Raw genomic sequence first — 23,708 nt, forward strand, 5'->3', positions numbered from 1 at the left:
ATGATAACGTAAAGGGATAAACAAGCATAGTAGCATGCTAAGATACCAATGATTTGGGAACTGAGATTGTAAATCATAAAGCTACAAAAGAAATAAAGACTCGTCCATTAATGAGATAACAAGAAGTCAGAGTTCGTCGGGACTAGATTAAGTAAGAGGATGAGTTTAGAGACAATCACTCATGTTGGTAGACTACATATTAACGCCACGGTTGACCCGACTAGTCCGATACATTTGATTAGGAGAAACCCAATCTGGTTGCCACATGATTAATGTGAATATCACATAATTATCTACACGCATAAAGATTAGGATAATCCGGTCCAAAGTATATCAACATGAGTTAAGATCTTTTTGGTTCAATGTTTTTGCCCAAGCGGGCTTACAACACCATGTAGGATAGTGAGACAACAAATTGTAGTGTGGCATAAGTCGTTCAAATAGCATTTATGAGCAAGTAATGTTATTAGAGACATTGTTCTAAAATCTAGGACTTTAGATCACATGGGTCAGCAAGAAATCCTTAATTATGTTATTTACAAGTAAATAGTAAAACACACATGCAATGCACTAAAAAATAACAAATACAATTTCCTTAGATATTGTATTTCTAAACGTGACTCGCTAGATGCAATAATTTCAAATGCGAACAATGAAACGTTTAGCAATTTCTGCCTCCGGGGATGCTCAATTCCCTTCTCTGAATCTTCTGCTCGGTCTTCGAGGTGGCAAAGGTGGATTCGGGTTGCTCCTCCGTGGTGCGGCGACGAAGGCCGGACAGAATAAGACGAACAATTTCGACGCCTGTCGTGATATGAGTGGTCGCCGGCTGCTGTATGTGAACGCCGAGAAGAAATTGGAGTGGAAGGCTGAGGCTGATGAACGGAAATTGGAAAAATATGCGGAGAACTTTCTTATGAAGAAAGCAAAGGAGGTGAAAAAGTCTAAGACAGAAGGCGCTGAGAAATATGTTGAGACATATAGGGAAGTTTCAGCGAAGTGAATGGAGGAGGTGGAGGCTTCTGTGAGGCAGTCTTTCGAGCTTTATCAGAGTTCAAAGAGGAAGTCTTACCAGGGTTGGGGCAGCCGTCAAAGCAATTGAAGATGGTAAGTAGTTGTCTGTTTGCTTATTTGATGTGGGTGCATTATTCCCTTCTCTTTTTATGAATCTTTTTGGGTACACACCGTGCATTGATTATTTCCTGCTCGGGGTTTGAGGAATTGGTTTAGATGATTTTGTGTGGGTCCAACTAGGTGTAGGTTGTACAATTGAACAGTTTCAAATGCTAACATTCAGGTTAAATTATTAGGGGATTTTGTTCTTGAATTTGCTTTATTGCTATATGATTCCGTGTTCTTTTCCTCCTGAAACTAGTTCTAAAGGTTCTGATTTCCTGATTGTTGGATAAGCAGGAACGGAAAGGGAAAAGAAGTGGAAAGCGATAGTGAGGATGATGAGGGTGAAGATGAGAAAACTACAGTTCTTGACCATGGGAATGATGTACTTGACAGTTCCCCTGGTTCTTCTCTGACACAGACTGATGGGGAGTCTTCGTGTGAGTGCATCCAAAAGCACATTAGAAACCGAGAATGGAAGCTGTATTGATGGAAGTTTTACTAGTGAAAGTGACTGTAAACATGGGGCCATAATGTGGAATGTGGGGCTTCTTCTGTTGACTCCGAATCTACGGATGAAATACCAGTTTCCGAATGGGATGGTAGAACCCCTGAGGCTAGCAATATTATTAGAGCTGAAGCTGGGGATTCTCATCAAGACGGTGGGGAATCCACACAAGGTTCAGGAATGGTTACCTGTAATGTAGTGGCCACATCTGTTGTGCCTGAAGCCATTCTTGACCTCCCTACAAAGACAGAAACTGGAAGATTTAATCAAGCATGTGTAAAATCAAGCAATTATTCGTTAGCCCCGGTTACTGATGTTGTGACAGTTGAAACCTCGATTGTCGTTTCAGAAGAAATAGCCCTTCCAGATACAACCATTGCAAGCTTGAACAGGCCGCTCAATTTCGAGGAGTTTGAATCCGCCAAAGAGTTGGAAGTAAGTTTTCACAACAAGTAACAATTTGTTCTTGTATTCTCTTTTCAACATCAAATCCTTCTTGTGGTTGCTTCTACTTCTCAACTAGTGTTTCTGTGATTTGTGCTATTATGATGCTAGCTCATTTTTGTCTTGTGCCACTGATATCTCCCACATTGTGATGTTTGGGCTGATATTTGTATTGAAAAATTAGAATATACAGTAAACCAAAGTGAACAGGAGAAGATAGCTGACATTTGTATTGAACAATTAGAATATACAGTAAAACAGAAGAACAATGTGTAGTGTGATGTGAATTGGGCTTGGAATCCTTGGGCACATAGGGCGTTTCGACTTTGAGGCCTTGGGTTCAAGTTCTACACCAAGTTATGGGGTTCAACATTCAAAGAAAATAGTACAATATGAATATATACATCCCATTAATACCATAAATGTGTTATCCTACTAGTTTAAGGAACATAACCAAATAAGATCCATGTACCTCAACTTCCGAAAGGAACATAACCATTCTTGTGTGAGGGAACATCACCTTAAGAGGGGTTGGGATTTTTCTGTAACAAAAAAATGTAGAGCCTCTGAAACAGTAGGCTGGTATTGATCCTTAGATAGGACCCATTCACATGAGGGTAAATATTTCCACTCAAGAGGCAAATCAAAACCTCCTGTTTTAGAGATTCTACATTTTTTTGTTTCAGCAAATTGTAGACCTCCTAAACACTTCCACTGGACAATTATGTATTGAAACACGAAAGAATAGTGAACATGGTAGTTCTTCTCTGTAATCACAAGTTCATATTGCTTTTGCATATATATGTTGTGAAAAGGAGCTCTTCAAGTGCCTGTGTTGGTCTTTTTAGAAGGTTCCTCAGCCTTGTTAACAATGGATTTTATAGCAGTTGTTTTCCATTTGCCACAGAAACATAACTATAGAACAACACTTCCAGATTTTTATCCGGCTACCACTCTTGTCTCTGTGTTATCATTAAAAAATATTTTGCTTCATTGAATAAGAAATCAATTTGCTTTCTAGACTTTCTGAAAGTCTCTTTTTCTTAGTCTTGAAAGCCATTGACTGTTATCCATTGCTGTTTCTATCGTGGTGACGCATTGTTGAGTGCAGATTCTGGGAATGGAGCAGCTTAAAGTTGAGCTGCAGGCAAAAGGCTTAAAGTTCGGTGGTACCCTGCAAGAGCATGCTGCTAGGCTTTTCATGTTGAAAGCCACACCTATCGAAGATCTTTCAAAAAAGCCGCTTGCAAAGCCTCTGATATCCAATTAAGAACTGGCTCTGGTGATATCAATAACATCTGATGAGTGCATCTAGTTAGTTAAAGGGACCAGCATTGACAAGGCTTTGGCTTCTCTTTTTTGTACATATGAACCTTAGTACGATGATAAATGTTTTGTTGTGACAGTCATGTGATAAGGCTGTTATTTTGTGTATTCTAATCCTTAAACAGAAATGTCAAAACTAGGTGAATTACAGGATTACTTTTTCCTCTTACCTTGTGACTATTACACCTGTTACTGAATGGAGTAGTCATGAAACTTGCTCTTTTAAATGATGAACAATACAATGGTGACGTTCCTGTTCGGTGGTTGACGATGTACTCACGCCTCAAGCTGGATTTTCTTTTGGGAATTCAGATCCTATGAAGTGAGGGTTCATCACCTATGAAAGTTGTTGGCTCACATTTTTGCACCTCAGTATAAAACTATGGGGTGGCCACGGGTTGAATTGGGTTAGGTTTTTGAAAACCCAAATCTCAATTTTTAAAAAAATCTGAATAATCTCCATTCTCACAACCCCATCCCCATGTTCTCGTATTGCCAGCTCATCCCCACTTTGACATGGTTCAATCTACCTTCATTTAATATTATAAAATTTCTAAAAAAAATAAAAAAAAAACCCAAACCTGAATTTTTCAAGTCAGGTCGAATGAATCGGATCAGGATCCTGCTGAACCAGACACGAACCCACCCCCTATATGAAACCATCCATGTGAGTTATTCTGATTTAACGTTCATGCTCATTTATCCATTCATGTGATTTAGAGTCAGGAAACTCTAAATCACCATTCCACTGGAAATAGTTAACTACAATGAAATTAGAGAAGGGCCAGAAAGGAGATTAACACATACTTACTTGGGCCAAAAAAACAACATATTGGACCACCCAAAGTCACCATTAGAATAAGATATAGTCATAGAATTTTGTTTCAAGGACACTGACTCTATTGGTACATGAATCTTCAATATCCTGATCTACATCAATCTTTCCCAGGATCAAAGTTCAGACCATAACAACATTCTTATTGCATCTTATTAAATATGAAGCAGCATAAAAAGAGCTTCTAATCTTAACTACAATAGAATTAGAGGGGGGCAGAAAAGAGATTAACACATACTTGCTTGGGCCAAAAAACCAACATGTTGGACCACCCAAAATCACCATTAGAATATGATATAGTAATAGAATTTTGTTTCAAGGAAAATGACTCTATTGGTACATGAATCTTCAATATCCAGATCTACATCAATCTTCCCCAGGATCGAAGTTCAAACCATAACAACATTCTTATTGCATCTTATTAAATATGAAGCAGCATAAAGAGAGCTTTGAATGCCCGTAATATGCAGAAGATCTGTTTGGAACTGAAACACAAAGAAAGAGGTAGTCTCAAAAAACCTATATTTATTCTTGTACTTCCCCTTTGTTCCACTAAGACCTTTCTGCTCCATCATTCAGACTCATGCATTCTCGGTCTCAAGATTACCTTCATAGACATATGAAAAATGATATCAGTGTCCTGTTAAACGAATAGACAAAAGCTCTCTGAGTCTAGGAAACACTAATGTACGGCAATAAGAAATTCAGGGAAGGAAACACGACCTCTAAGACTTATTCACGGTAATCGCAGACTCTCGGGAGAATCGATGACTGCATATTTCATGCATGCTACTACACCATCTGAAAATTCTTAATTGGCTAGTTGTATAAATAGCCACCAGGGCTATGGAACAAAGGATTATCCCGGATCTACACTGAGGTATTGACGGGGATTCTCAAATATCGCAGAATAGAAAGAATGTGATACGATGAGATAGAATGCAATAGAAACAAAGACAAGGAACCTATATTCCATGACTGATAATGGTTCAAATATAAGGCTTCAAAAACCTACTCTAACATATTTCGGTCCCTGCTGTGTTTAAGACCAAGTGAGACTTCACCCGCCTATAAATATCAAGACCAGGAACTTCATGGATTTTAAAGGCCTCCACTGCTTGCCGTTCTGGTCCAACACTAACAAAAGTGCACATATATAGATATCTAAATTAGAACTACTGTAGTACAGGACCTTAATATTCATGCAAGAGGTCATCCCAGATAGCTGAAGGCAACTTTCTTAATACTGAATAGAAGGAAACAGGCAAATACAATGAGGAGAAAAAGAAGAATTTTGTCTTGGAACTCTGTGCTACAGAAGATGACTAGAAACTGCTTTCGCACCTTTCAAGAGCTCTGGCTCACAATGAGAACTATCCTCGGTCTCCTTGATCAGGTTTAGTTCTCAGATTAGGATCAGAATATCACATTTGCTGCTTGACTACTTCCAGGTTTGAGAGCTTGCTTGAGGTTTAGTGGAGATTAGATGATGCTATGAATCTACGAAAGCTCCCAATGCCACTAAAGCAGATGAATGGTGGCCTTCCAAGACCAGTATCACAGGTCCCTTCTTTTTTATTTGAATCAGCAGATATCAAAGATTATTCATCTAAACTTGGAAGTGTCTCAATTGGCCTCCAAATGCCCTAACTTCAAGAACAGCTAGTTGATTCAAACACAACACATGCACCCACACCTACCCAATATACCCCTGACACTCATGAAACTCAAACTCAACAACTCATTATGCCAAAAACTAGACCCACAAATATATTACTGAATTCATGTGAAGCATTACTATAAATGGTCAATCAAACATAGATCACCACAGAGCTCCAGGGTCTTTCTCAGACGAGAGTGATAAATCTGGGACCTGTTCAGTCTCAGAAATTAACTACAGTCATTCATGTGAAATTTGTAGAATAATTCCTACTAGGACGAACACAAAAATCTCTGGAAATCTTCAAATACAACTGATAAAATGACAACACATTAACAGTTAAAATAAGAAGTTTGATATCTGGATTACATGAATGCTTCAACTCATCTTCTTTGTCTTGTCACTCAGGTCAAATCTTGAGTGAAGGAACTGGACCCATGGTCTGATGCCTAGAACAGTATGGCAGATGAGGAATTCCCCTGGGAACCAACATTCAACAGCAACCTCTCTATCTGCAAATGGCAACCCACCCAGCTACTACCTAATTCAAATGCAATTTATCTGGTGGCACTACCATCGGATAAATGATTGACTCTATATCAAGGAGAGATTGTTAAAACCATGAGAAAGTCGACGGAGAGAGATATGAAATTATGATTGTGACAATAATCTTCTCAGATAGATAGAAGATGTTGGCTCTCAGACTTCATTTGCACCATGTACATCATAAAAAAATGAAACTTTCAATCGATCTATATATGAGGTTACTAAACTACTCTCAAACAGCTAATGGAGGATCTCCGTTTTCAGCTATTTTAGAACCAAGAATATATTTTTCAGGACTCGACTGATAAAGGGGAAGGGAAAGAGCGCTAGAAGCCTGGAGCGTCCTTCATAGTAACTGAATCACGTTTTCATTTCCATCTCTAGCAAAGTTTTTCAAAACACAAATCGGAAACTCATCATTTTTCAACAGTCTGTAACTAGCTAGTATTACGGGAAAACACAAAACATAAGAAGAACGAACGTGCACCTGTTTCAATAATCCGACAAGAGTTCAGAAATCAGAGCAGCGTCCACCTCGCTCCCAGTCGCCGTAACGTGTCGGCTCAGGTCCTCGTGGACCACCCACTTCACCTGTCCCTTTATTAACGAAAACGCCAGCCTCTTCTTCCTCGCTTTCGCTACCAGCACCCGGTTCTTTTAATGGTTCTTCAGTTTGGGAAGGAGGAGGGGTATTTACTCCAGAAGCTGTTGATCGAGAATCATGTTCCTCTTGCTGGCCAAGAGAACTCAGAAGCCTCTTTGCTGATGCAGAGAGAGGGAGAAGGTCGATGGACGGAGTCGAATTCAATGATGAAATTTTAGGTCGAGAAACCCCTACGAGGGAAGATAGTGACGATTGTAGCAAGCGGCGAAGATTGCTGGCCATCGTATCTCCTTTGACAGAAAAGTAAAAGCTAACTATCGAGCTTCGGGTTTGAGCGAGTTGTGCTAGGATTATGGACCCGAAGAGGAGAGGGTACGCTGTAAATAATAAACCAGCAAACACCCTTCGGTATCCTTGTTGGGTGGCTCAAAATATAATGAATTGCACCGAGCCAGCACCGAGCCGAACGCCAGCCACTCGCGAACAGCTCAGTTCGAAGTCACCCAACAAAGGATACACGAGCTCGATATCAGAAATGGGCTCGTTTAGATTAATTAGCCGAGCTCAAGCAGAGACAGGTTCAGCTTGCCAGCTACTTGTTAATTTTAACGAGCGGCAAATCGGGAATCGGGGGGATTTGGAAAATTTTCGAGAAAGAGAGTCCCGTCTCTTCCATTCTATCTTGCCGCCTGCGAAACCCATACTTCTCGGCCATTTCTATACCGTTTCAGCATGATTTTCTCACGAAAATCGATATCCATCAGTGAGTATTCATGGGAAATGGGAGATTTTGGTCTTCAAATCCTTCATTCTCCCTCTCCCTCTTCGATTCCTCAATCTCTGTCAAATATTTTGATTTTTTCATCTACGATTTCTTCCTCTTCTATCTTCCTCCTCTTTGATTTCTTCATCCGGAGTTCTTCCTCGTCGATGAACGAAAGCAACGGTCCGATGGGAGGTAAAATTTTTATTTAATGTTTTTTTTATTTGCGTCGCCGACCTAACCCTACAAAATCTCTAACTCTTGCTTCGTTTAAGCAATGCTTCTTCATTCTTGGAAAGGTTTTGGAGATATCCTCGAACGGCGAACACTCTTTGTTTCTAAGTGTTGATTTATTTTCTTTTTGTTTCTATCTTCTGTACGTTTTCTTCCTCTGTGATTTCGATGTTGTTTTTTGTTTTTCATTTTTATCTTCTGTACATTTTCTTCCTCTGTGATTTCAATGTTGATTTTTTTCATTTTTATCTTCTGTACATTTTCTTCCTCTGTGATTTCAATGTTGATTTTTTTTTTCATTTTTATCTTCTATACGTTTTCTTCCTCTACAATTTCAGTGTAATTTTTTTTTTATTTTTATCTTTTGTACGTTTTCTTCTTTTGCGATTTCGGTGTTGATTCAAGCAAAACACAACAATGATCTTTCGATTAATATTTGACTGATTTGATTCTGAAAACCACCCCTACCAACAACCATGTTTATGCCAGGTTATGTGATAGGGGAAACAATTAAGAGCAAATGATTGTTGATATTCGTCCTTAGTGTTTATCTTTCTCGTATCACTGTGTTTGTTACTCATATAATGGCATTAAATGAAATGCTTGAGGTAACGATTACATACAGAAAACTAGAACGCTTGGTTATGTGGTTAACCTTTTCAATTGTTTCGAAAAAAATCTACTTCAAAGCCAATTAACCTCTATGTTTAGGCTTTTGCTAATTGTAAAAGTTTCCCTGGGCAAATAAGGTAGTCAATATATCTTCCTTCTTCTTATTTTTAACTTGTTCTTTTTTTTTTGAGTATGTCTGAGTTGCTTAATATATTTTGAGCTAGAACTTTTAGTCATTTGCTCAATAGAGGCTCAGCTAGAATGTTCGTGAGAAATACAAGGATAATTACGTTCTTATTCCATGTTTTCTATTCATTTTGTCTGAATTTTACTGCTCTCTTACCAACGAAATTCCATCCAATCACAAAAGGAATACGGATGATAGGAAATTTTTCTAGCCGAAGTCTTCCTATTCCTAAATATAATCTTGTGGCCCATAGGACAACCATAAAAATTAAATTGTTGTTCACCAAAACAAAACTTTTTTTATGCATATGGAACTCAACCAAATTCTGTTATGTTAGACTAGTAACAAGTCTAGTAAGCATGTATTCATCATACATATCAGAACAGAATATTTCGAAATACAGTACATAATTTTTATTTTTAAACCCAATATTTCATTGAATTGATACATTAGATACAAACGGATGTAAATTATCTCTCTTTTTTGCAATCGATTTTATCCTTCATCTTCGAATTTTCATCCAAAGTTCTTCCTCGCTGACGAGACGAAAGCGACGGTCCGATGGGAGGTAAGATTTTTATTTAATGTTCTATTTTTTTTTCGTCGTCGACCTAACTCTACGAAATTTCTAACTCTCACTTTGTTTCAACAGTGCTCCTTCATTCTTGGAAAGGCTTTTAGAGATATTCTCGAACGGCGAACACTCTTTCTGTTTCTGTAAGTGTTGATTTTTTTTCATTTTTATCATTAATTTCTTGGTATTGAGGTTGAAGTTCATCAGAATATTATAAGAGAATGTTGGTGTGCTTATTTCCTTCTCTTAGAAGTTTTTAAATTTATATATAAAAAAAGGATCGGTATATTGGACTGGAAACTATTGGGTGCAAGACTACAGGCTTGAAGAGACCCTGCTGCATTGAAAGACAAGGGTCGTTCCCGATTGTCACAACGTCATGTATCTTCCTCTAAGACTAGACAAGTTTGATAAAATAAGATTAGGCTTAATAATAGACTCCTTAAAAATAGGGGGAGAGAGAGAGAGAGTCATTGAAAAAATAATCATCGAGATATAACAGAATAATGACTACCTCATATATTTTTTTTAGGGATATAAGAAAGTTAAAGGTTAGGGGTATTTGGGTAATTTTAAATGAATGTTAGAGGTCATGGGTATTTGGGTAATTTTATTTTAGGATATTTTATTTTGAAGTTGTAGTTAATGTAGAAACCTCCCTAAGGAGGTACATACAAGTTCCTACTTCAGCGCTTTTAAATCTTTTGATAACCTTGCTTTATCTTTTCCTATCAATGTTATTACAGTGTTCCCCCTAGAATTGTTAATCTTCGTAGGCATTGTTCTCCTTATTGCTGATATGTATCTTAAATTATGTGTAGGATCTTTGTTGTTTAGATTGCTTTCTTTTCTTTATGTTTTTAATTTATAATTTTATTTTTTTGTAGAAGCAAAAATGTCAACACCTCCTCAATTGACATCAATAATTAACACTAGTTCTAGTGTGGCCATAAATAGTGACTCAACTCCACCAGAGTCACTACCATCTATCAGAGAAGTAGGCCCAGATAAAATTACCATAAATGACGATGAAGGTGACTCTACCCATACTTCAAAAAGACAAAAAAAGTCTCATGTGTGGTTGGAATTCAGAGAAGTATCACTTAATGGTACAAAAAAAAACTCAGTGTGTTCATTGTAAAATCAATTTGAGTGTTATTAGTAGTGGAGTGACCACACATATGAGTCGACATTTGAAACGCACTAGTAGAAAAGTGGCAATGAGAAAACAAAAAACCTTAAACATTCAACCAGTGGGAGTGGGGTCTAATGTTGACTAGAGTCCATCTGGACTTTCTTTTATGGATTTTGGAGGAAAATATAATCAAGGTAAAATGAGAGTATTCGTTGCTCATTGGATTCTTATGCATGAGCATCCATTCATTATAGTAGAAAATGAGGGATTTAATTTTGTAATGAAGATAGCAAATATGAATTATGAGAAAATATCCCGTAAAACCATTAAGAAGGAGTGTATGGAGGTGTATGAGGCAGATAAAAGGAAATTGAAAATTTTGTTAAAAGAGATTAACAAGATTAGTCTTACCACGGATCTTTGGAAGTCCCAAAATCAAAAGATTGAATACATGGTTATTACTGGGCATTTTATGACAGTAATTGGAAGCTACAAAAACGAGTATTGATTTTTATGCATGTTCCTCCTCCTCGTCGTGGGATTGATATAGCAGATGCTATTTACAAGTGTTTGAAAGAGTGGGAGATCGAAAATAAAGTTTTTAGTATTTCAGTTGATAATGCTGCATATAATGATGTTTGTATGAGAGTTTTGAAAGGAGATTTTTCAAGGAAAAAAATTAGTTTGTGATGGAAAGTTGTTTCATGTGTGTTGTTGTGCTCATATTTTGAACGTATTAGTCCAAGATAGTCTTGATCAGATTAAGGATATCATTGATAATATGCGTGAAAGTGTCAAATTCATAAATTTGTCTGAGGCTAGATTTCGCACTTTTTTCTGAAATTGTACAACAACTAGAACTTGGTGAAAAAAAGTTGGTTATTGATTGTCTAACTCGTTGGAACTCCACTTATGACATGTTGTCTTCTGCATTAAAATTCAAAGATGGATTCTCTAGATTTAAAGTTAGAGAACCAACTTGTGATTGTTTGCCAAGTTTTGATGAATGGGAAAAGGTTGACATGGTGTGTGAGATTCTAGAAGTTTTTAATGCGGTTTTTAATATAATTTGTGGGAGTGACTACCCTACTTCTAATTTGTACCTTAGTGAGGTATATATGGTAAAAGAAGTTCTGAATTTTCATTCTACAAATGAAAATATTTTCATTCTACAAATGAAAATATTTTCATTAGGACAATGGTTAGTAGAATGAAAGAGAAATTTGAGAAGTACTGGGGTGAATGCAATTTATAGATGGGTGTTGCTTCAGTTTTGGATCCAAGGGTCAAATTAAGGTTGATCGAAATGTGTTTTCTAGAGATATATTCTAAGGAGGAAGCTACAATGAATATAAATTTAATTCGACGCACCTAATATGAGATCTAAGATGAATCTGTATCATTATATTGTAAACACCTAACCAATACAACCCGAAAAGACTAGTCGATTAAGATGCGGAAAGCCAAGTCTTAACACATACCACAAACACTAACATATATAATGTGGATATTAGAAATGAAAAAATTGCTTCAAGTACTAGTTCTATGGTTGTTTCCACAAATCGTAGGCCTTCATTAAGTTCAGGTTGGTTAAAGTTAATGAATTATGTGAAACAAGTGGATGTAGTTAATTCACCAAGGTCAAAATTAGAAATTTATCTTGAAGAAGGTGTATATAGTTGTGAGAGAACTTCACATTATTATGTTGATGTTTTAGAAAGGTGGAAAGTGAATCATATGAAATTTTGAGTATTATCTAAGATAGCAGCAGACATCCTTGTAATTCTCATATCCACAATAGCTTCAAAGTCTACATTTAGTGCTGGTGGTAGAGTAATAGACTCATATCGTTCTTCATTGGCACCAAATACATTTCAAGCTTTGATTTGTGGTAGTGATTGGGTTCGGGCTCTTCACGGTGTAAAGAAAAATCAAAAGGTGAATTTCTTTGATTAATTATTTATTATGATATTTTTTAGTTTTATTTATTAAAATTTTGGTTTATGATTACAGCATGAGAAGATGAGTGTAGAGATAATGCTACCAGCTACATGATTTTTCATGTTTTTCTCATTATGGTAATTTTAATATTTTTAACGACATTAAGTAACTAGTAGTGGAAGAGTATTTTTTTATCTGACAATAACTATTTTTTTTTTTTTTGTCATAGGTGGAGATTTTGCTCATGCAAGGATGTATATTATTTTCTAGCATGAAGAGAAATAACTATAGTTTGTAAATTTATAATGGATTTATGGTTTTTATTTGGGTGATTGTAAATTGATAGTGATATTTCATTTAATTTTGTTGTGTTTGATTAGTGTGTGGAGTTTATTCATAATGTTATGTAATGTATGAAGTGTTTAGACTATTTTATGGAGTGTATGAAGTGTATAAACAATTTCATGGAGTGTTTATGGAATGTATAGACAATTTTATGGAGTGTTTATGGAATGTTTATGTAGGTATTATGTATATAGATTATGCCCAATTTTAAGTAGAGGTCATGCCAAATTTTATACAGGTACTATATACATAGGTTATGCTTAATTTTAAGTACAACCCATGCCCAATCTTATAAATGTATTATATATATAGGTTATGCCCAATTTTATATAGAGGCCATGCCCAATTTTATGTAAAACGTATGCATAATTGTATATACAATTTATTTGATATATATTTTTTGAAAAGTTTTAAATGTATGTTGAAGTTCGAGCTCGGCTTGAAGCTCGGCTCGACAATAGGCAAGTTTGGGCTTTGCTCGGCTCGATGCAACCCATACTGGTCAACCAACTATTTTTTATCTCTTAAAGTGACATAAAATGGGATTGATAGGTTATTTGATACATGAACTATTTCATTAGATAATTGGCATTTTATGGGTGAAGATATTTTATGAAAAAATTAGGTTCAAAGAAAAAAATGTAATAACAACAAAAAAGAAGTCCAACTCAAGTTTAACCAACTTACATTTCTAAGTCATTCATTCTAAATTGATCGATAAATTAGGTATTTTTGCAAAAGAAAACTAATAATTAACAAACTTCGGCTTCGTGACTTTGTGTTAACTCACAATTAAGTAACATTACTCTTAAAAATCCCTAGCTTGTTGGAAAAAAAAAAGATGTTATAAAAAAACCGATTGGCTTAAAAGTAAATAAATATTTTTAATCATTTTATTTATGATTAAATATCTCATTAGATAATAATTATAAATATTATGCTTATATAATGCTCGTGATATCATGGTGTTTCAACTCAGTCAGATAACCTATGACTCGAGCGGTCCGATTCAGAATTTCATAGACCCAAGTCGGTCTTGGTTCCGAGTTGTAATATCTTGCATAATTCCCTTATTGTAATATATAATAGATGTTACAATCCTGACTTCGTTACACGATTCCAGCATATTTTATCTCCTTCAAAATCCGAGACCCAAACCATGAATTTAAAACTTAGGGGGAGGCTTGGATCAATTCTCATTGCAGGCGCACAGATGGCGGGAAAATGTCCTTACAGCCCACACATATATAAAGCTTACATTTCTCAGTCCATCGCAATTCGCACGTCATTGCTGCCTTCCCGGGTCCTGACCGAAGCCCTCCTTGCCTTCATCCTCATTCTTCTTTATACTCTTGCGGTTTCGGCTTCTCTCTATGTCAGAACGTTTCTAACCCATGTCCAAAGCTGATTTGTCCATCTCTCTGTCGACATGCATATCTGCGCGTTTTTACTCCTTCTTGGTTTGGGTGTTAGGGCGTAAAGGTGGGCGCTTCCTCCGGTGATTTGTCTGTGGAAGTGAAATTCACCTTGTGTTTTGGGAACCTGCGTCTGGGAAAGAAATTGAGCTCTGTTGTTCGGTTGTTGATACTGTGAATCCTTATTTTCCTTATCTGAAAATGGCTGGAGCGTTTGATGATGAGATGGAGGGTACAGTGACTATAAACGAGTATATCGAGGACATGGAAGCTCAAGAACTGGTAAGATCATTTATTTTCGTTTAGGGTTAATTTGAATTGGGAGGTGTTGGAGTTGTCTGTAGTTGGTTCTTTTTGCTGTTTCGTTTGAGGGGGCAAGTTGTTCTGTCCCGAGTTTGTCACTGTCTTTGTGAAAGTAATTGCAGGAAGCTGACTTGGTTTTGGGTGGGGATGAGGGGAAGGAATGCACTTATGCTAAAGGATATATGAAGAGGCAGGCGCTTTTCTCTTGCCTTACATGTACACCAAACGGGAATGCTGGGGTTTGTACTGCATGTTGTCTCTGTTGCCACGATGGCCATGAGGTATGCTTTGGTTATAGTCTAGACATTTATTTCCTCCGTATTTCCTGATAATGGTCATCCTCTAAACTTATGGTTAGTTTTGTTACCTTTTAGACCGATCAAAGGTATTTTGTGACCTTATTTTGGAATGTACACGTTCTTTTTGGTCCCAGACTATCCTCATTATGTACTACACCGGAGTTCTCTCAATGCTATTTCCTGTAGTAATTCTGCATTTCGATTCATGAAGCATTTTCCGTTGTCACGTTCCTTAATTTCTTAATGACTTTTTTTTTTTTTTGCTTGTTGTTGTTTGCTGAAGATTATCGAGCTGTGGACCAAGAGAAACTTCAGGTGTGACTGTGGGAATTCTAAGTTTCAGGAGTTCTCCTGCAAGCTTTCTGCTGATAGGGAGCCAGAAAATACAGGCAATTCTTACAATCAAAACTTCAAAGGTTCCTATTGCACATGCGTTCGCCCTTACCCAGATCCAGATGCTGAAGAACAAGTGGAGATGATACAGTGCTGCATTTGTGAAGACTGGTTTCATGAGAACCATATTGGTCTTGCGGCTTCTGAAGAGGTCAGTATACCATGATTCCGAGTCCTTCTCTTTAAGTAGGTTGATGGTTAACATGTTGAATTTATACATTGCAAATAGAGTTTAGTTAGATTTAAATTACACTTTAATATTATTATTACTATTATTTTTGAAAGGCCATATTATTTTGTTATTATCATACCATATTGAGTAATAATGTTAGGGGGGGTTAGTGCCCCAAAGTGGATTCTTGAAGATCAAGTCATGTCCAACATGAAGATCATGTCATGTCATGTACATGAAGATCAGGTAAGAATTTGTGTTAGTGTTGATGACTTCATGTGCACTGGAAAACAGTTTCCAGTGTTAGTGCCCCAACATGAGAAAAACATAAAAAACAAGAGAATTTCTAAACCTTTACAGTGCACTTAATTACAACATAATCCTTAAACCCCAAATTAGGTAAAACAACTATTATTACTACTTGAATAAATTATTTAATGTATAATTAAATATACTAATATATTTATTAATTGAATTAGATATTTTATTGTACATTAATATGGTAATTACATGAGCCAATGAAATAACTACACGATTAATTACAAATAATAAATAAATAACATTATAAATAACAAAAACGAAAGTAATACGTTGAGTTATTAATTTATTAATAACATATGATATACTTTAACCTAAAAATGAATAATTTAAGAGAAAAAATTGATCTAATCATAACTTTAACACACTATATATTTGTACATAATATATTTTATGTATTATTAATTATTAATATATTATCACAAAATTTAAAACTATTGGTTTAATTAACTATAGCAATCGGATAATTATGCCAAAAATAATTTATCAAATATTTATTTTAACAATATTTTAATTATGACTATTAAATCACTATTTTAATATAGTAACTGTAAAATAAATATATTAAATAAATAAAAATAATTAATTATAAATAAAAATAATTATTTATAAATAAAAATAATTAATTTATAAATAAAAATAATTAAACCATCGTCGTCTTCCTCAGCTGCGAGCCAAAGGGCAACGACGATGGCGACGGGGACGGGCTAGACGGCGACGGCGATGGCCAGCGACGACGGCGGGCAACGACGATGGCGACGGGGACGGGCTAGTAGGCAACGGCGACGGCCGGCGACGGAACGAGAGAGGGCTGCGGCAACACCGAGAGAGGGCTGCGGGAACGAGAGACAGTTGCGGAACGAAAGAGGGTTGCGGCAACACCGAGAGAGGGTTGTGGAAATGAAACGGCAGAGAGGGTGTGCGAAAGAGAGCCCCCCGAGAGACAGCCCCGCTCGCCGAGAGAGAGCCTGCGCAAGAGTCATGTAGATGACTCTCAAAATCGGGCGGAAAGCACTTTCCGCCCGTTACTCTTGAGACATGAACTCGTGATTCATGTATATTCATGTACATGACATGAATTTCGGCGCCCCCTAACGACATCAGGACATGAACTGCGCAATGCGCATGAAGATCATGTCCTGAGTCATGTGCACTAACCCCCCCTTAGTATTTATCATCTCATGAGACTTAATATTTGTATTAGTGTCTCTTAAATAATTTTCCTTTTGAAGAGTTTATATACTGCTGACACCTGGTTATATTCATCTTCACTATGTCAAGTTTGCAATTGCAATTTCTTTTAGGTAAGTTCAGCTTGATTTCCTTTGTTCAACATTTAGTAACATGTTTTTGGGTCCTTGAAAATAAGTCATCAGCTGTTAGCTTCATACAATCATTTTAATTTAAATTGACACGGTTATTATTTTCTTAGTAACTTACCGTGAGTTACAATGTTTGTGTTTCTTATATTATAAGTGATAATGTTTTTATTAATTTATTGTCAAAAATGTTCTTGTCATTTTTTACTAAACATAAGTTATTTAGTTCTTATGCTCTCCAGCATAGCTTACCTCGTTGGTTGTGCCACAGATACCCAGAGATGAAGAGGGAGAGCCTTTATATGAGGATTTCATCTGTCAGGATTGTGCTATGGTCTGCTCCTTCTTGAGACTTTATCCTCAGACTATTTGGGCCGCCGCTAGGCAAAGCAATGGTCCTACTATCAGTAAAAAGGAAGAAAACTTGTTGGAGCCTGGTTCCGCTGCATCAGCTTCCTCTATTAATATTGATAGTGCATCTTGCTCTTCAGAGATTCCAAAATCTGATCCTGAAACTTCCTTGGGTGCTAAAAAAGCTGTACTAGAAGAAAACACAAAGAAAACTTTGGATTTTGTCTGCTGTACAGTTGCTGCCATCTCAAACCCCACTTGTATACTTGGAGTGGATCTGTCTGTAGCCTCACCTGTTTTGAAGAAGAAGAAACCAATGTTTCTGGGTAAATCTTGGAGAGACCAGCTTTGCCAGTGCAAAGCATGTGTGGAATTCTATGCCCAAAAGGTTATTGGGTATCTGATTGACAAGGAGGACTCACTTGAGGAGTATGAGAAGATTGGAAAACTAAAAAGAGAGGAGAACTTGCAGAAACAAGAAGGAGTTGCTTTAAATTTATTTGATAACCTTGACCATGTTGCAAAGATTGAGATTCTGAGTGGCATTGCCGATATGAAGAATGAGATCAGATCTTTTTTGGTATGTCATCTGTATGTTATATCTCTCGCAGTGTATGAATTGTCTGAAGCATATTGATTGGTAAAGATTTGAGTACAACATGCAAGTTAGATTTTCTTCATCTCTGTGGTTTCGTAACAAAGCAATGCTATGATAATCATTAGTGCTGGAACAGTGGCAGGTTAAATGGGGAATCTGCCACAACCTGACTCGCTCTGCATGGGGATGGGTTTTTTCCTTCTAACTTTGGGGCAGGATCAGCCTTAGACAAAAAATCTGTGTAGAGTTGGGTGGGGTTGGGTTTTCTCAACCCGATTCAGGGTGTCTTACTGCTATATTGCCCCCATCTTTATTTAATAAGATAGGTTTAAAAGATCCCAAACAAGAATTTTTAGACAAGTGATGATTGTCATAACCATTTTGTATAGCAAAAGAAAATCATTTCTTTACGTTTTTTTTGGATTGGACCTTTGGCTCAATGGCCACATGGGAGGGTTTCTAGTATGAGGTCTTGGCTTTAAGTCTCACCAGGGGAAGGGGTTCGGCATTAAAAAGAAAAAGAGTTTATTTTTAAAGAAATGAAAACATTTTAATAAGTGAGGGCATTTGGGAATTTCACGATGGAGGTGGGATAGTGGGGTGCTGGCTCTGGCTCTGTTCTGTTCTTAAATGAACAGTACATGCTAATATAGGAAAGGCTTTAAGCAGGGTGTATAATTGTAGCAGTCACTTCCCTGACGAAGTTTAAAGATTCTTTTTGCTTATTTGAAAATTTTGAAAACAAAAGGAAAGATAAAGTAACAAAAGAAGAAAGAAAATGATCAACATGTGGAAGACGATGAATTTAGATGTGTAATAATAATATTCCTGCTTTTAGACTAATTATAAGGGCCTAACTTGATAGAGGCAAAACAAAGGTCTTGTTTGGTGTGCTCTCAACTTCTTACTTTGTCCTGAATGTAATAGCAAAAATAGTGGCAACTGAGTTTGAGAGATCTTCTGCAAAGACAAAGGAAGAAATTATCTATTTACGGTGCATAATGTATAAATTGTTCCATTTCAGGTGGTGGAGTTGAGAGCCCTCCTCTAGGGCATTCAACTTTTCATGAGCAGTTTCTCCACACCCCTTGCTGTTGTGGATGGCTCGGTGTCGTATTAGTTAGGCAAGTGGGACAAAAGCCCACTGGATTTTAAAAAAAATTATTTATCTATATTGATGAGCTTGGATTTAGTTTAAAGACTTGATTATTTAGTGATTTTATACTCCTAGGTGTGGCAATAGTATGGCTGATACATTGGCTTGGGAAGGGGTTGCCCTGCAGTACCTTGTTGTTGGCACCACTATCCCTCTTTGATCCTCTCATGTTTTAGTGCTTTTTATTTGCTCTTTGATTAAAATCATTGTAGTTTAATGTCTGTAATCTTCTTCCTTGGGAGCCCCATTTTCTTATGAACCAACTCTTCTCATTGTTACCTAAAAAGTTGAAGTGTTCCCTTTCAAAACTTTTTTTTGGCAATAAATCAAATTAACCTGTTACCTGTAGGTAGCGGGTTCCAAAAGATTCCCCAATCTGCAATCCACTACCTAGCATAGACTGGGAGGTATATCCATCCCTGAGGCTTGTAGGGAGCAAACTCCTAGCATACCTTCCTGAATCTAAATTTGGAAAGCTGCATCCTTGACAAGTTAACCTTAGTTTCCCTGATTCTTATGTGAAGCTGTTACTTGTAGTAGGCTTAGGATTTTGAGTCAACCTTACAAATAGGTGACTTTCTTATTGTTCTTGTTCTAATTTTAGTGATTTCATGACAAAAACACACACACTTCACCAGAAGTTTTGATAGGATGTGTGATTGGCATGGGTTGTGGTAGTTACTTTCATGCTCTTTTGCAAAATGTGAGGAATCATATGATCGTACAAATCACTCATGTGCCCACCACCCCTCTCTTTGTTTGCATGGTGCACACATTCACACCAAATCCCATTCCTAATTTACTAGTGAGGTCAGGTCATAGACTGACCATTCATTTGGCAAGTCATATAGAAGTTAAAATATGCATAACCTAACCAAGTTGCTTCCAGGTGGTTTCCGCTCAATAGAGGCTGACCGTTGCCAACCCCTGACCCCTGTCCCCTGATCCAGCCTCTTATGGCATCCTTAGATAATGTTTATCATAACTGAATCACATGGCCCACCTATTTCTTTTCACACAGTGTGCATGTTCACACTGACAAACCCATAAATTAGGATGATAACCAACTTTAAACGATGAATATTATAAGTACTTTATTCTCTAAGCCTCAAAATATTGGATGTTCATCTATTTCCTTGGTATACTTTTTTGCTGTTTTAAAAAATAAAAATTGAAAGAAATTAAGTTCTTGCTTAACTTGTTGTGCTGTGATGATAATCAATGTAATGATCTTCGTGGTATTTAGTCTGATTCCATAGTATTAAGTGTAAGTTGTCAAAGACTGTAAAAAAGAGGCCACTAGAGTTTTTGCAACTACTGTTGGAAGTTCAGGTTTTTGCTTTTATTGATTTTTAAGCAAGTGGAAATGGGTAAACTTCAAGGGAACTATTAGAAGATGTGAAACAAATTGCATTACATTTATTTAGCTCTGTAGAAGGAAGTAGATCTTTCCTCTTATGCTTGATTTGGGTCTCTTTCAAACTCTATTCTTCATTAATCATTATCTTTCCAATTAACTACTCTTATTTTTTTGTCGCCATAAACTTTCCAAATTACATCTCTTTCTCTCATTTAGAAAAGAAAGTTACATTCTATACCGTCCATTGGTATGTAGTTCACATGAAAGTAAGCCCAAAGGTTGGATGGTCTCATGAAGGGGTTTCTAGTGTTGAGATGTTAGGTTCAAATCTCTTGGGGTATGGGATTCAACAATAAAAAAATAGTAAGTAGTTCACATGGAAATTTATTATTATAGGTTATTTTTCCTTAAATAATTGAATTGACCCAGGGAGTGAGGAGCTGACCTCTTAGATCTTTGGGTTGACAGTTGTGAAGTTAGGTATCTATAAACTTCATATTGTACTGTACAGTTGATTGAGCATCATCATTACTCTCAGAACCTTACTCTTGCTATTTTGAGTTTGGCTGCATGAATCCTTTATTTTGCTCCAAATATGGTCAAATTGTAATAGGTGCATTGACAGCTGTAGTCTTGCAACAGTGTTCTCAGTAATGGTTATTAATTTTCTCCAAAAATCTATCCATCTATATCGCCTGTCTATATAATTTTGTGTTAGTTGACACCTATAAGGATTCCATTCTGTAGGAATTCTAGGTTGAGTGTAGAAGATGGAACTCAACAATTTTGTGAGGCAATTATATAAAATAATAATCCTGAACTGGTTTTTGAAGTTTATTTTAGTTAATCATCATTATGGAATTTGAGTTTCCCTGTTGAGTATATCGGCCCACACAAGTTTGAAAAAATTACATCAGCCCACAACTTTGCACACACATATGATTTTGTATTTTCATAGATATTACGTGTGTTGCAACATACTTGAGCATATACACTCATAATTATGTATTTATGTTGCACATGTGGTGTGGGTTGGGTTTTTTGCCCAATGGCTACATGGGGAGGGGTTTACTAGTGTGATGTCTTGGGTTATGTTTGACCAGGTATGGGCTGTTATATGTGTCAGTTTGTAATCACCAGGTTATTTGGATATTTTTTTAGTTAGTTTTTTTCCTTGCAGCCATTTATGAGTTCTCCGCCTCTTTTCTTTGTCTCTTAATGAATTTGCCTCATATAATGTGTCTTCTCTTGGAATGTCCTTAATTGGTACCATCCTGGCAACTTTGCATCACACTTTACAAGAGGATGTTTATCAGTTTACATATGATGTGAATCTTTCTTAAGTCATGTTAATGATTACTTTCCCCTTGATCTTTCCATATGTTAAACATGTTCAATTATTTGTGCCTTAATTCGATTCACAGAATCTTAATAGCCTTATGTACATATGCAGGAATCACATGATACCTCCAATCCAATCACATCGGCAGATGTTCGCCAAGTGTTTGATAACCTTGCCAAGAAGAGGCAACGGTTGCAGTAGGTGTTTCTTGGATCCCTTATATGTTTGTTAGTTGGACATGTTTAGCTGTACCTGTTGAACCTATTTGGGAGTATGGGTCAGTAAACCCCAGAATGGATGATGTATAGGTTTGAACTAAAGTTTGACTTGGGGATAGAATATATCTTGCTCTTATGAATCCATGTTTAATCACTGTAGTTGTGCCTCTTCAGTTTTCATCCTGATGGGTTTGAGTGTCCACAAGAATAGCCCTGAAATCCTTGTTGATGAATTGAAGATCTTTGTTTTACAATCGCATGGTGAGCACTAATGGCATAAATTTGAAGATACTTGAAAACAGTTATACTGCCTGAGTACCCAGAATCTTCGTGGCAAGCCAGGTTCAGTGCCTAGCCCTTACTGAAATGTTAGTGGTGTAGTTACCCACAGGTTGCTGCTGGCGAGGTTTCGGCTGGCAAGGTTACACAACAGAGTATCTTACTCCTTTTAAGTAAATTATGCCAGAAGGGATTTGCTGAACCTGTGATCAGGGTATAGCTCGAATCTTCGTTCCCGTTGGCCCCATGGCTCAGATGCTACCATTCACAGGACCGACGAGGATTTGATTCCAGTAGTACCCGGATTTCTGGGTTTCACAGATCGTATCCAAGGCTTGATGTTAAAATATTTGATATAGATTGGTTGGTGGATCAGTTCAAACATTTTCTAAATTACCTACTCATGCAGTGAGCCTCCGACACGGGAACTTTTAACCCGTAGTTGAAGTCTCCTTATAAGTGCCAATCGATGAATGCAGTCAAGATTATTTTACTCAGTGATGGTGCGCCCAGCTCACTGTGCGATGGTTGAAATATCCTCCAGCCAGGTAGAGTAGGAAAACTGTCAACCGCGTGCTTTACTCAGTACTCCAGTGTCATTCATGCCAATTTGATAATCTGGGCAGACCAAGTCTCTCTCATTAATGAATCTAGTGTCCATTCTCTCCAACATCACTCAGCCACCTGGCCGATCTACCATGTTCTGCAGGTCTCTTCCGCCGTTCATTGAAAGGGAATTTAACCATTTCTAAACATCAATCTTTTCACAAGCATTCAGCGAATTTGTTTTTGTTTTCTGTTCATGACATCCTCCATCGTCATGCTTCTGCAGGCAAATAATTTGGAAGCCTGGAGGATTAAAAATATCACAATTTGCATGGGATTCTTTACGTAGAAAATGCCGGGAGAAGTGTGCTATTGGAGCAGGTAAGAGATGTAAAGACTAGCCGAATAATTTACCGAGTCGTCTTCACATTGACAGCAATTTTGCAAGCATATTCGCCAACCTTGTGAAGAAAGTTGCTGTATTTTTATTTTTGTTTATTCAAGGTCTAGTAAACTTTAATTATATTAAGCCACCTGGGTTCTATCTGACCTGAACTCAACTAAGGGTTTAAGTTTAGGATTTAAGGTTTAATAGATAAACCTAAAGTTAGATTACTAAGCTAAATTTCTACTACTGCACTTGCATACAACCTCTTTTCGTTATTCTTAGATTTCTATTTATGCGTGAACAAAATCTGTGCATGTAACAAGAAGAACGCTCTAGAGTTCATATTTTTCATTAATTTTACATAATTTGTGGGCTTCGGTCTGTTTTGCTCACCCCACTGCGTCGTCTTTTCTGGTATTCT

At 36.9% G+C, this 23,708-nt stretch overlaps 1 protein-coding gene and 1 pseudogene across 1 annotated transcript; both read left to right on the forward strand.

The window, feature by feature from the left end:
• The first annotated feature begins 652 nt into the window (after positions 1 to 652).
• LOC137963407 (uncharacterized) lies at positions 653 to 3,338 on the forward strand (annotated as a pseudogene).
• Positions 3,339 to 14,119: 10,781 nt separating this feature from the next.
• LOC137962875 (uncharacterized) lies at positions 14,120 to 23,296 on the forward strand. The gene is made up of 6 exons (XM_068809993.1): positions 14,120 to 14,527; positions 14,671 to 14,829; positions 15,131 to 15,391; positions 17,321 to 17,980; positions 21,968 to 23,062; positions 23,186 to 23,296. The coding sequence occupies exons 1-5, from the start codon at positions 14,447 to 14,449 to the stop codon at positions 22,055 to 22,057; spliced, it is 1,251 nt and encodes a 416-aa protein (XP_068666094.1). The 5' UTR covers positions 14,120 to 14,446; the 3' UTR covers positions 22,058 to 23,062; positions 23,186 to 23,296.
• Positions 23,297 to 23,708: the final 412 nt, after the last annotated feature.

This window comes from Aristolochia californica, unplaced genomic scaffold, assembly GCF_029961685.1.
Source record: "Aristolochia californica isolate CCGP_79_NKW_82.1479 unplaced genomic scaffold, dmAriCali1.0.hap1 SCAF_4, whole genome shotgun sequence".
Taxonomy (NCBI): domain Eukaryota; kingdom Viridiplantae; phylum Streptophyta; class Magnoliopsida; order Piperales; family Aristolochiaceae; genus Aristolochia; species Aristolochia californica.